General features: G+C 47.2%; 1 protein-coding gene across 4 annotated transcripts in view; it reads left to right on the top strand.

The window, feature by feature from the left end:
• The window catches only part of JAML (junction adhesion molecule like), a 28075-nt gene that overhangs the window by 711 nt on the left and 14242 nt on the right, over positions 1-13122 (top strand). For 2 of the 4 annotated variants that reach the window (XM_047878090.1, XM_047878091.1), the window contains 6 exons: positions 13-148; positions 4054-4177; positions 5246-5310; positions 7416-7508; positions 8171-8325; positions 9678-9903. In XM_047878090.1, the coding sequence (XP_047734046.1) occupies positions 5268-5310; positions 7416-7508; positions 8171-8325; positions 9678-9903 (517 nt within the window). In that variant the 5' untranslated portion in view covers positions 13-148; positions 4054-4177; positions 5246-5267. The remainder of the gene's footprint in view (positions 1-12; positions 149-4053; positions 4178-5245; positions 5311-7415; positions 7509-8170; positions 8326-9677; positions 9904-13122) is intronic. The other 2 variants (XM_047878092.1, XM_047878093.1) reach the window with 1 other exon arrangement.

The following is a 13122-nucleotide window of genomic DNA, read 5'->3' as shown; positions in this document are numbered from 1 at the left end:
GCATCTCTGCAGCCACTTCAGAACGCACGCATTTGGTTTGCTCTGAGCCTGACCTTCTGTGCCGGCAGAAGTCTCTTCAGTCGGACTTGGGTACTGCAGATGTAGCGCAGTTCAGTGCTTGGCTTCCCCTCGGTGCGCCTCATCTTGGGTAAGCAATTGCTTCGTATTTCTTAAGCAGGGATTCACGCTTTGCTCTCTCAGGAGAAGGCTTTAATTTGATGGCCACGTTTGCAGGGCTCTCCACCTCTGTAGGAAGAGATGGGTATAAGGTAGCCTGGTGGGTGCACTTTTCCTTTCTGTGGGGTAGAGTTGCTTCTGTTAAGATCCTCAGAGAGAAGAGGGGTAAGGTTTGCCCTTAATGAAAGAGTAGGTGATGATGATGATGATGATGATGATGAAGAACAAGACTTTCATTTATAATTTGCCTGTGGTTTTAGGTAGAGCAGTGACTAGCTGCCCTTGAACTCATGGCGGGACTTGTCCCTCACTGTTTCTCTTCCCCCAATCCTAGACAGACCAATATTTAACCTTAAGAAGTCAGAAACTTAAGCCTCTCAAGAGAGCTAGGCTATACTGTCCTTACCAATCACGTCCTTTGCAAAGCTCTGATCTCATGAAGGCCTGATGTAGGGTCCTTTAGGTGTAACCTGGTCTGAGGAGGGAGCGGGAGCAATGACTTCCAAAGTCCCCTTCAGGTAGAACGTTGACCAGTGATGTCAAGACTGTCTTACAAGGAGCCATGTGACCTCCCAGCCCAATGTAGGATAAACGGTCTTGGAAGGAAAACTGAGGATGCATTTCAAGGACTTCATGCCTCAGAGGGGTTACATGGGTAACTATACCTCAAAACAATGAGAGCCCAGAGGTGCACGGCCAGGGGTGAATCGAGGGGACTTAGCATCGCGAGGTGAGCGGGCTAGGTAAGGGAAGCCTGTGCAGGTGTCTATTTGCTCAGTGGTTCGTTGTCCTTACGGGGGGCAAGCACTGGCACTCAGAGGCAGCACCTCCCCCTTATCTTGTTTTGTGATATTGTAACATTAGGGGGTCATTTTCACATCCTGTGTGGTTGTCTCATTGTCACGAGTCCCTTTTCTGAAGAGGTTTTTCTATCACAATCGTGCCAAGGGTAACCCTTCCTCTGCACTGTTAACAATGGGAGAGGTGATCCCGATGGTTACAACCTGCCCCCCCCCGCCAACTCCCACACCGGGAGCGATAGAAGATATTTGCCAGGAGTTATATTGTGAAAGCTCCGTGAGCTCAGGTCAAAATGTTTGGCCAACACACGAGATTTCTGACCATGCAGAATTATCTTAAGAGCATCTGCTGAGGAGATGTCAGGATCTGAAGAAGCGAGGTAAAAGTTGAGAATTTAAACGGAGTCCTTTTCTCAAGGTGCTTAAGGTGCATCTGATGCTTTGGTTGGATTTCTAAAGACCCAGATTCATTTTATGCGTCTATTATATATTTGTGTATGTAAGATTCTGGCCTCCATTGTTCAGATAGTAGAGCTTATAGTCTTGGGAGGTAAGCGTGGAGAGCAAGACTTTAATCAAACAAGCCCACAAATAAATAGATAATTAGAAATTGTGACAAATGCCCCGAAGGAAAGACAAATAGTCTTATTAAAACATGTGGCTTGCCGGGGGGTAGGTGGGGGCACCTGGGCGGCTCAGTTGGTTAGGGCGTCTGATTCTTGGTTTTGGCTCAGGTCATGGTCTGATGGTTCGTGGGTTCGAGCCCCGCAGTGGGCTCTGAGCTGACAGGGCGGAGCCTGCTTGGGATTCTGCCTCCCTCTCTCTCTCCCCCTCCCCTGCTCTCTCTCTCTCTCTCTCTCTCTCAATAACTAAACAAATACATAAATATTAAAACAACAATAACAACAAAACAAAACATGTGGCTGGGCATCTGACCTGGTAAGTGTGGCTCAGGAGAGATTTCCCTGAGGAAGCCACACTGACTTGACATCTGAAAGCTGAACAGGAGTTCACTGGGTGAAGTGGGCGGGAAAAGCACTCAGTTGGGGGAGCAGATTCATCTTGTTTGGATACATGAAGTTCAGCGAAGTTTTGCTCTAAAACATGGAATACTTTCAGAAACACGAGGGGCAGTACAGGGCAGTGAGGGGACAGGTTCTGATCCAGAATGCCTGGGCTTGAATCCTGGCTCTGCCACTTGCTATGAGTTATCGGGCAAGTCACTTCACCAATCTGTGCCTTAGTGTCCCAGTCTTGGAGACCTCATAGGGTTGTTGCAAAGGTTACATGGGTCAACGTGTAGAGCATTCAGGCGGTACCTGGCATGTAACCCTCTCAGAATTATTGCATATGTAACTACTGATTTCTGGCGTGGTCCTATATTAACTAGGGGGGCGAAAAGGTCCGATCTTTTTTTTTTTTTTTTTTTTTTTCCAACGTTTTTATTTATTTTTGGGACAGAGAGAGACAGAGCATGAACGGGGGAGGGGCAGAGAGAGAGGAAGAAACAGAATCGGAAACAGGCTCCAGGCTCTGAGCCATCAGCCCAGAGCCCGACGCGGGGCTCGAACCCACGGACCGCGAGATCGTGACCTGGCTGAAGTCGGACGCTTAACCGACTGCGCCACCCAGGCGCCCCAGTCCGATCTTTTAATGGTAAGGAGGAGGCCCCGGAGACTGAGTGATTTCCCAGAGATCAAAGAATTAGTTAATGGAAGGTCTGACCCAGGAAGAGAATTTTTTAGGAATTCAAATCCGTGCTTTTTCCACGAACTCATTGCTTTTCTCTTCATTCACAGGGAGTTCTACCGGTGCATATGAGTACTTAGAACCAAAAATGATACCTCGTATTCTTTTTTTAAAAAATATAATTTATCGTCAAATTGGCTAACGTACAGTGTGTAAAATGTGCTCTTGGTTTCAAGGGGTAGATTCCATGGTTCATCGCTTACACACAACACCCAGCGCTCATCCCAACAAACGCTCTCCTCAATGCCCATCACCCATTTTCCCCTCTCCCCCACCCCCCATCCACCCTCAGATCGTTCTCTGTATTTAAAAGTCTCTTATGGTTTGCCTCCCTCCCTCTCTGTTTGTAACTATTTTTTTCCCCCTTCCCTTCCCCCATGGTCCTCTGTTAAGTTTCTCAAGATCTACATATGAGTGAAAAAATACTGATCTCTTGTATTCATTAGATTATTTGCACGTTTCCTAAGATTTGTTTGAAAATGGTTGGGTGTGGCTCTGAGTGACTGGAGTTTGGTGACGAGGTTCAGAGTCTCTTTGGGATCACCTGTGTCCTCAGGATAGAATGGCCCGAGTTGTAGGGAATGTAAGTTGGTTTCAATGTGGTGATCATCTTGGCAGCTATTTGCACTCACCCAGCACATGCCAGGCACTTTAGTGGCACTGCAGCACAGGCCTGGGACACTCGTAAACAGGAACATATATATGGTCCTTCTTGAGAATCTAGACTTACTGCGGTTTGGTGTTAGACCTGTAAATCAACTGTTCCTCCTCCAAGCAGAGGGTGCACTGCTCTGGGGGAATGTACAAGAATAGTTTGCCGGACAGAGGAGGGAACACAACCAACTCCCTGAAGAGGAATTCAGCCAGAACGTTCAGGGATCTCAGATATCCCAGATATGATAATTACAATGACGCATGCTCTAAAGGAAGCTCTTTTTCATGGATGTGTGGGGTGGGATGGGTGTCGTGGAGCCAGAAGACGACTGTTGCTCTCTTGAGAGAGATCTGTGTTTTTATCAGAGGTGTTTGGGGGAAACTTAGTATGACTCTTGGTATATCTGAGTCAGTGTAATTATTATCTACATTGTGATGGGGTTCAAAAATTGAAACTTAAAAGAGTTTCCAGTTCATTCTGATTCATCATTTGCCATTCCTATAAATGTAGACGCTCAGAACCCAAGTCTCTCTCGACGCTACAAATTCTGTTTCCTATCTGACTTTTAGGTTATGAGAAACAGGATCTTATGTGGTAATGATTTCTACTTTTCGAAGCACTGTTATCTACATTATCCTGTTTGATCCTTGCATTATTGTCCTCATGTTATAGGCAAGGAAACTGAGGTTCCGCCAGGTCAACTGACTTCTCTGCATAAGTGGGACCTAGGGTAGGACCTCCTTCAACAGTTTGACCCTGATTTTCCAGATGGAGGATTTTGTTGTTTAGAACGCAGGTAAGGAATCTCTTAGGTAATCATTGTGTACAAGTTAAAATGGCCACAACATGTGGACTTCCCACCAGCGCTGGGTGGGGTACTGTGATGGTATCACACAAAGGCAGCTTTCCTCCTAGCAGGTTCTAGGTAGAGTTCTTTTAACGGCAGGATGTTCCGGGGGCAGGGATCATGGCCGAGACCAGACATAGCGGTTGGTAGGAACCCAAAACTGGTTGGATTGTAACTCCCTGGAGTTGGTGTTCTGTTTCATTAAGAAAATTGTGGGACATGGTGAAAAACAACGAATCCTTTCCCAGAGCTGGTAGACGCAGCGAAATTAATACCACAGAGATAATATAGATGCTTAAAAATTACTTTTTTGCCCATGTGCAGTCCAAATCTCATTCTATCCCTGCTGCCTTGCTTAAAAAGGTGGGGGGAGGGGAGGGAGGGCAAAAAAAAAAAAAAGCTCACCATGTACATTTTATGCGGCTCCTTTCTGCCACAGAACGCGGTGAGTACCTTAACTGGGTTGAAAATTTTCTCCTTATTTGTGTAGCTCCTTTCCCACATGTCCTGAACATTCTCTATATGCTTAAAAGTAATAATTTTAATTTACTTGGAGAGATAGGCAAAAATCTCACACTGAGTCAGCTGTCATCTTTTGTTTATGTGACATCCTTAGGTTGTAGAAATGGCCAGGGTTGTCATCTCAAGGACATCCTGAAATTATTTGCTTTTTTCCTCTTGAGAAGCAATTTTCATCTAATCTTCTCTTATAGCCAATCTAAAGCGGCCCCCAAGCGACTCTCCAAACACTGCTTTGTTTTGTTTCATGACAGCACTTTCTAGCATCTGCTATTTTCTTGTTCATTCACTTGCTTCTTTTTTTCCCCCCTCCATCTCCCCCCCACCCCCCCCAACTCGCAAACTGCAGGTGAGTGGCACCTTGTCCTTGTCCTTGTTCGGGGCTGTAGCCCAGTGCCTCAGGCACAGACTGGCCCACAGAGGCACTCACTGTGGTTTGTTAAGTTAACAAACTTCTCTTGATGCTATTTTCTGATCTTTTTTTTCTTTTATCTGAAGGTTGGAAAATTGGAGAGCAGGCATGTGTTGCCCACTGAAACTCCTCCTGATGCCAGTGTTACTGGGTAAGTAGAAACCAAGGAACCAAGGAGGGCGTTTGATTTCTTGTAAGTCTCGTGCGTTTTCGAAAGCCGGCTTTATAGATTTTCGTTTCCCTTTGGTTTGCTGAAAACGGAAACCCCAACCTGGAACATCCTAGTTTTGCTGAAGCAGCTGTTTTAGAAGCTAGGTAGCAAACTCTTTCTTGGAAAGCTGAATCTTCCTCTGTTTCTATTAGAAACAGAAGGCCTTCGGGTCCTTGATTGTGTGTTCTAGGACCTTCCTATGTGGTACGAAGAAAATTTCTCTCTGGCATTCCTGCGCTTTAAATCGTGACCTTAAAAACACAGCTAGTCTCAGATCAGGAAACGAAATTACCGAAGAGAGTCCCAGAATCCCTGTTCTCTGCTGTTGCTGTAGCTACACCAGCCTTCTTGTGGTTCCTCAAATGCACTGAGCTCTTCACAATTTGGGGTGGTTTCTTTTGCCAGGACTTTCTCTCCCCACCTTACCCCAGCGAGCCTGCCTAAGGCTTCCTCATCCTTCACGTTTCTCCTTAAGCTTCCTTCCTTCTGGAAACCTCCTCTGAACCATGCCACACACCCCCACTGCCCCCCAGCCCCCATCCCCGGCCCCGGCCCCTGGCCCTCAGGTCGGGTTGGAGTCTCCTGTTCATGTAACTTCTGTGCTCTGGGCTGCCTCTTGTGTATAGTTCATGTCTTCTTTCTAAGTTGTCCGTCCTTTCTCCCTGCCTTTTCTTTTTTTTTTTTTTAAAGCTTATTTTTGTTTATTTTGAGGGGGGAGGGGTGGAGAGAGAGAGGGAGACGGAATCCCAAGCAGGCTGTGCACTGACCGCACATAGCCCCTTGGAGGACTCGAACTCACAAACCGTGAGATCATGACTTGAGCCCAAACCAGGAGTCGGATGCTTAACCGACTGAGCCACGCAGGCATCCTTCTCCCTGCCTTTTCTCTGTATCCCATGGAGATAGCTCTGTAGGAAGAATGAATGACTAAGGTGCTTTGCTCTCATAGTCTCTTATTTTTCCTCTTTATTATTAGTTTTTTAGCTGTGCATGGTAACCTAAACACTGACTCAGCAACGTGCACATAAGAACTGCCTTTGCTCTAATTCCAGGAAACAGAGAATGTGCACCAGTACGCAGACACACACACACACACACACACACACACACACACACACACACACACGAAAATGGTATGTATTTAAGAGAAGCTTTTAGAACCATGCAGGCTGGTCATGTTCTGAGGCTCTTTAGACATTTCCTCAGAGGCACAGGAGGCAGCCTGCAGATTTCTGCCCTTCCAGCCAGAGACCTAACAATTCAGCCCCGCAGGCGGTGGCATCAGGGCATTTTGTATTTCTTTGCAGAGAGCTTTTTCCTCTGTAGAAAGCCTCATTTTCTCCATTCGTTGTTCTACAAAGGTTACCCGTCAGGTGTCAGTTCCTCGTCGCTTTGGTGGCTGCCTCTGCTTTCTAGCTAACCTTCACTTAATACTACATAGGGCGCTCTTAATATTAAATGAAATTAGCTTAGTATGAAACTAATTAAATTAAATTAAAGGTGTAAGGACACCTTTAAGCGCGTGTGACGTTGCTCAGTTCTTCCTTACAGGAAAATTCCAAATCGGCTTTGGAGATGATTTTGGTGTCTTTCCAAACACTTTCCCTCCAAAGGGTGTAGGGTTCATGTTTTCTTTTCCGTCTTCCCTACTGTGCGCGCCTGCTGTTGGGCAGGAAGTTAACCCTCTTCTCTCAGGGCAACAGCTTGCATGAAGAGACTGGCACATTTTCTGTTTATTCCCATACGTGTTCACTTGGCTCTTCCTCGATAGAAACTGGCCAGCACCTAGAGGGGTCTTGCTCAATGTTGTCTCTCCACACAGGGCACGTCTTGTGCAAACGGAAAGAGCCGCATAATGGTTTCCTCTTTTAATGAAAAGAGAGGTGATTTGAGCGATGTATAGATAGTGGAGTGGTGCCTATGCATAAACACCTGGGATCTGAAAAGCCGGGGCTGACGGCAAAGCTGGGGTGGGAAGCGGGGGTGGAGACAGACACAAAGAAAAAGCAAAGGGGAGAACCGTGCTCGTGCTGGTCTAATTACAGGGACCTGCACGGACAGCCAGAATCAGCCAGCAAAGTCAGAGAGAAGCTTTTGTAAGGGAACTAAAGAGAAGAGGAGGGAAGCAAAGAATACCTGTGAGTTGGCTTTTTAGATAGGGAACCCATGGGAAACTAGGAGCAGAGGACATGTCATTTCCTGTTTGTGGGTGTCTACATGCATGACCCGGAAGGAGACCATCAGGGTTTCCCTGGAAGGGAACTCAGAGAGGGGCACCTGGGTGGCTCAGTCGGTTAAAGCATCTGACTCTTGATTTCTGCTTAGGTCATGATCTCATGGTTTGGGAGATCGAGCCCCACATTGGGCTCTGGCACTGGGCGTGAAGCCCACTTGAGATTCTCTCTCCCTCTCTCTCTGCCCCTTCCCTGCTCTCTCTCTCTCTCTCTCTCTCTCTCTCTCAAAATAAATAAATAAACTTAAAAAATAGAAGGAAAGAAAGGAGCTGGGAGAAAGGAAGTCCAGAAACAGGGAAGGGACCAGCTAGGAGAACAGGGTCAATTTGCATTTTTGCAATATGAAGATTGCAGAACCCCTCCAGCTTGAGGCATGTGCATAACTAGAAGGTATTTCTCTTACCCTTGGGAGTGCCCTGCTGGTTTGAGTGAGGGGCCTCTGAGTACTTTGTCTGTGTTGGGTCATCTGGGGAGGGAAGACGTATAGTACTTCGTGATTAATACTGATTTTTGTGGTTGAGGGTATTTGTCTAAATGATGTCTCCTCTTGCCTTTGGCTTCTATAGATTATTCCCTGGGCCTGAATGACTTGATTGTTTCCTCCCTTGAGCTAACGGTCCATGTGGGTGATTCAGCCCTGATGGGGTGTGTTTTCCAGAGCACAGAAGAGAAACGTGTGACCAAGGTAGACTGGATGTTCTCATCGGGAGAGCACGCCAAGGTAACAAGGAGTAAATACAACTCTGTGGTAGAAACCCCTGGCCAATGGTGTGAGGACAGCATGGGGAGAGGGAGAATCAGGTCATCAGGTGCCATGAGGTGGTGTTGTCAGAGTTTGGGTTCTGAAGCTGGTCGGAACTGAGCCTCTTCCTTGCTCGGCCCTTTGGCCGTGCGACCCACTGGGCCAGTAACTCCACTTGGTTGACCTTCAGCTTCCTCGTCTGTGACGATGAAAGTCATTATCATAATGGTAATGTTTACCTTTTGGGTCCTTGAGAAGCAATGAGAGACGTGCCCATGAAGTTCTTTTTGTTTCTTTTCTCGATGTTTGCCCTTTGTAGAGTAGTCGAGGTGGTTGGGAGGGCTGACAAGGGGAGAGAATTGGTCTAGACAGAAGAGGCATAAGAATGATGTCACAATAATCTTTTTTGGCGGGGAGAGGACCAGATTCTTTCGGCATTCCATGCCCCATTCATGTGCCGGGGAATCGTCTCTTTCTCCTTCTTGGCCGCTTCAGGTGTTAGGATTAGAAGATGAAGCATGGCCGAGAGGGGGTCTTTCATGGGAGCTCTTTGGAGTGGGAAATAGTGTATACACCCCATCAGAGATTCTGTAGAGATACCTGTATCTCAGGATCATTTGTGGAATCTATCCTAAGTAACGTGTTACTAACGGTAAGGTCCCGAAGTGTACAAACGAAATACTCTTTATGTAGCTCATAGCATGTTATTCCTTTAATACTTTTCTCACTCAAATTTTTATTAGTATTTTGTATTATGAGAGGGATAGGCCCACGGTGTACATAGAAATAAGAATTTCCCAGGGCTCCCCTTCCCAGCCTGCAAGCCAGTCCGTGATGATGACTCCTTCTCAAGCTGTATGATATGCTGCCTGGAAGAGGGCAGAAGGGGGGGTGGGGAGTGATGGCCAACCTGCCAGGGACCGTCACCACTACCGGTCTGGGGGATTGCCTCAAGGCTTTGAATGCCCTTGAATCCAGGGGCCATAGCAGAAAACGGGGTGGAGATGAGAGAAGGTGTTCAAAAGTTGTGAGTTTGAGTCCCCAGAGTGACCTTCAGAGTGGATGTTACATTTTACCTCAGACTGTAAGAAATGGATATGTGTGGACCATAGTCCGCCATTTGTGTGTGAAATAAGGCACAGGGCCTTGTTCAAGTTACAGCGTTACCTGGCACCAAGTACTTTTTAATCCCAAGGACAAGGATGATGACAAGTACGATGGCGATGGTGACGATGCCGTTGCCTCCACAGAACAGGGTCTTTTGCATCCAGACCCCTAGGTCTGGTGCCCGTGACTTTAGATTTTCCCCCCAATGTTGTGTTGCCCTCCAGGATGATTATGTGCTATACTATTACGCCAACCTCAGCGTGCCTGTGGGGCGCTTCCAGAACCGTGTGCGCTTGGTGGGAGACATCTCACGCAGCGATGGTTCTCTCCTGCTCCAAAATGTGGAAGAGGCCGACCAGGGAACCTACACTTGTGAAATCCGGCTTGAAATGGAGAGCCTCGTGTTCAAGAAAGCGGTGGTGCTGCATGTGCTACCAGAGGAAACCAAAGGTATGCGAATGCTTACCTAGGGAAGGGTGAAGGGGCAAGAGATCTGATGTGAAAAGAGGGCAGGGAACCGACTTTGTTGAACAAATGCCAGCCTTTGGTCTAGACCCTACCACAGAGTGAATCTGCGCTAGTTGGTGTTCTTTTTTTTTCTTTTCTTTTTAATTTTTTTCTGTTTATTTAATCTTGAGAGAGAGAGAGGCAGACTGCAAGTGGGGGAGGGGCAGAGAGAGAGAGGGAGAGACGGAATCGGAAGCAGGCTCCAGGCTCTGAGCTGTCAGCACAGAACCCGACGTGGGGGGATCGAACCCACGAACGGTGAGATCGCGACCCGAGCCGCAGTTGGGCGCTTAACCGCCTGAGCCACCCAGGCACCCCAGTAATTGGTGTTCTTGAAAGAAAAATCTTGACAGTGGTAATTTTATTATTACCTTAAATGCGTCCCATCATCATGAAAATGCCGTGGAGGAAATATTGGTCTTTTCGTTTTACAGATGAATTACCTTGAGGCTCAGAGAGGCTTAGATGTGACTTGTCTAAGGACGCATGTTTATTAAATGGCGCATATAGTACGTAAGCCCTGGAGCCTCTGACATCAAAGTCCCTATTCCTTTTACTCTGTCCTGGTGGTACTTCCCGTCCGTTATCCTCAGTGACGCCGTGTCCATATTTAGTAGGTTCCTCTGGTAAGCGTTCTAGGGGACAGAAAAGAAATGAGAGGATCTCGGTATCTTCTTTGGACTTCATCTTCCCATTTGCAAATGGAGGTGTGGCTTCAGTAGACTGGTGGTGTTCAAACTGTGCTGTGTAGAACCCTGAGGTTCCAAGGAACCTGGTAGGCTGCGCAAAGGGTGAGAGCAGGGCAGGGGTTAATAGAGGATCCGGTCTAAGAGGACCTCAGGCCTCCAACTGCAACCAAAGTCCTTTATCTTTCTCCTGTTTTGTTCATTGGGCTGCCAGAGAAGATTTTGTTTGAAGAAAGAATTCTGCTGCCTTAAAAAAAACCTTGAAAGCCCTAGAATTAGATGTATTCTTTCAAAGTGTTGAGGGACGAGTCTACGGTCTCGGGAAAGCTTGGTAGAATCTGGACCTCCTCTCCTCCCCCAGCTGGTTTGGCCCGCTGTGGGCGCCTCTTTGGTGATGACCATCACGCCTGCCCAGATGTGTCTTCCCTGTTCACCTGGGTCTATATTCTTTGTCCTCTGACCAGCCTTGGACCCCCTGCCTGGTGCAGAGTAAGCCATCGATAAACATTTGTCGAATGAGGGGCGCCTGGGTGGCTCAGTCGGTTGAGCATCCGACTTCGGCTCAGATCATGTGCTCATGGTTTGTGGGTTCCAGCCCCACATCAGGGTCTGTGCTGATGGCTCAGAGTCCGGAGGCTGCTTCCGATTCGGTGTCTCCTCTCTCTCTCTGCCCCTCCCCCATTCATGCTCTGTCTCTCTCCGTATCTCAAAAATAAATACACGTTTTAAAAATTAAAACAAACAGACATTTGTCGAATGAATGAAATTCTGGAATTAGCACCCTTCACTTGGAATCCTGCTTCTAAAAACTGGAGCTGTAAAAGGGATTGTAGAAGGTGGCCTCTGACCTCCCTCCTAAACTTTTCTCCTTTTTTTCCTTTTCTTTTTTGCTTTAAAGTTTATTTATTTTGAGAGAGAGGAGGGGGAGAGAGTATCCCAGGCTAACAGCACAGAGCCTGTTAGATGAGGGGCTCGATCTCATGAACCATGAGATCATGACCTGAGCTGAAATCAAGAGCCACTGATTAACTGACTGAGCCACCCAGGCGCCCCGCCCCCCTACTTTCTTTCAGTTGACATTTTTCTTTTGATTTCAAAGCTGTAGTTCTCCAGAAAGGAAATGAATCAGCTATTTCCCCAAGGATCATCTTTGGGCTACTCCTTTCTGCTTTGTCCTCTGATGCCATGCCCAAATGCTTGTCCATACAAATACAGCCTATAAAACAGGAGCCTTTTCCCTCTTTGAAGAGACGCAGAGGCCATAAAGTAAAAGAAGCCAATTTCAGAATCGAAAAATCCATGGACACAGGCTAGGATAATTTTAGGGTTTGTCAGATATTTCCCCCGTAGCCAGTGGAGCAACCTGTATTTATTTTTCCCTTGTGGCCGGAAAGGGAATAGAGCCAACTCCTAAAAATCTGCCTGCTGGCCACGGGAAAGTTGTCCAGCTTGCTTGGTGGAGGTTGTCTTCCCCCATGTGAAGTCATCTATACTTTGCTCTACAGAGTTTACTCCTCAGTTTATAATTTTTCTATGCTCCTGCTACCATTTAGATTTTTTTCCATGATCCTACTCCTTCAATTCCTTTTTCCTCATAGGTTTTATTTTAAATATCACAGACCGTATTCTTGCAAACAAAAATAGTATTAACTTCCTGTACTTTTGCTCTAGAACCAGCCATCCTTCACTTACATGAGGGGGCCCGGTCCAGTGAGTGAGAGCTTTTGCGCGTTTCTTCACTTAGGTCTGGGGTGTGTGCTTGCTCAGCCTTTTATGGGCCGTGTGCCTTTGGGCGCTTTCACCTTCTTCCTCTGAAAATGGGCAAATGATAGTGCATGTCTCAAAATATCGTAATGACTGGCTGATATGTTACATACGCCGTGTCTGGCACATGCCTGGTGCAATGAAAGGTGCAGAATGGGTCAGTTATATTTACTGCATTTTAAAAATAGAGCTCACTGGGGCGCCTGGGTGGTGCAGTCGGTTAAGCGTCCGACTTCAGCTCAGGTCACGATCTCGCGGTCCGGGAGTTCGAGCCCCACGTCGGGCTCTGGGCTGATGGCTCGGAGCCTGGAGCCTGTTTCCGATTCTGTGTCTCCCTCTCTCTCTGCCCCTCCCCCGTTCATGCTCTGTCTCTCTCTGTCCCAAAAATAAATAAATGTTGAAAAAAAAAAAAATAAAAAAAAAAAATAAAAATAGAGCTCAGTCGGTGAAGCGTCCAACTTCGGCTCGGGTCATGATCTCACGGGGTGAGTTGGAGCTCCACATCAGGTTCCTTGTGAGAGTGCAGAGCCTGCTTGGGATTCTGTCTCTCTCTCTCTCTCTCTCTCTCTCTCTCTCTCTCTCTTTCTCCGCCCCCCCCTTTCTCTCTGCCTCCCCTTCCCCACTCACTTGCCGTCTCTCTCTCTCTCTCTCTCTCTCTCCCCGCCCCCCCTTTCTCTCTGCCTCCCCTCCCCACTCACTTGCCATCTCTCTC

The sequence above is a fragment of the Prionailurus viverrinus genome, chromosome D1 (genome assembly GCF_022837055.1).
Source record: "Prionailurus viverrinus isolate Anna chromosome D1, UM_Priviv_1.0, whole genome shotgun sequence".
NCBI lineage: Eukaryota > Metazoa > Chordata > Mammalia > Carnivora > Felidae > Prionailurus > Prionailurus viverrinus.
The sequence above is the reverse complement of the archived record's forward strand: the minus strand, read 5'-3'. Positions and strand labels throughout refer to the sequence as shown.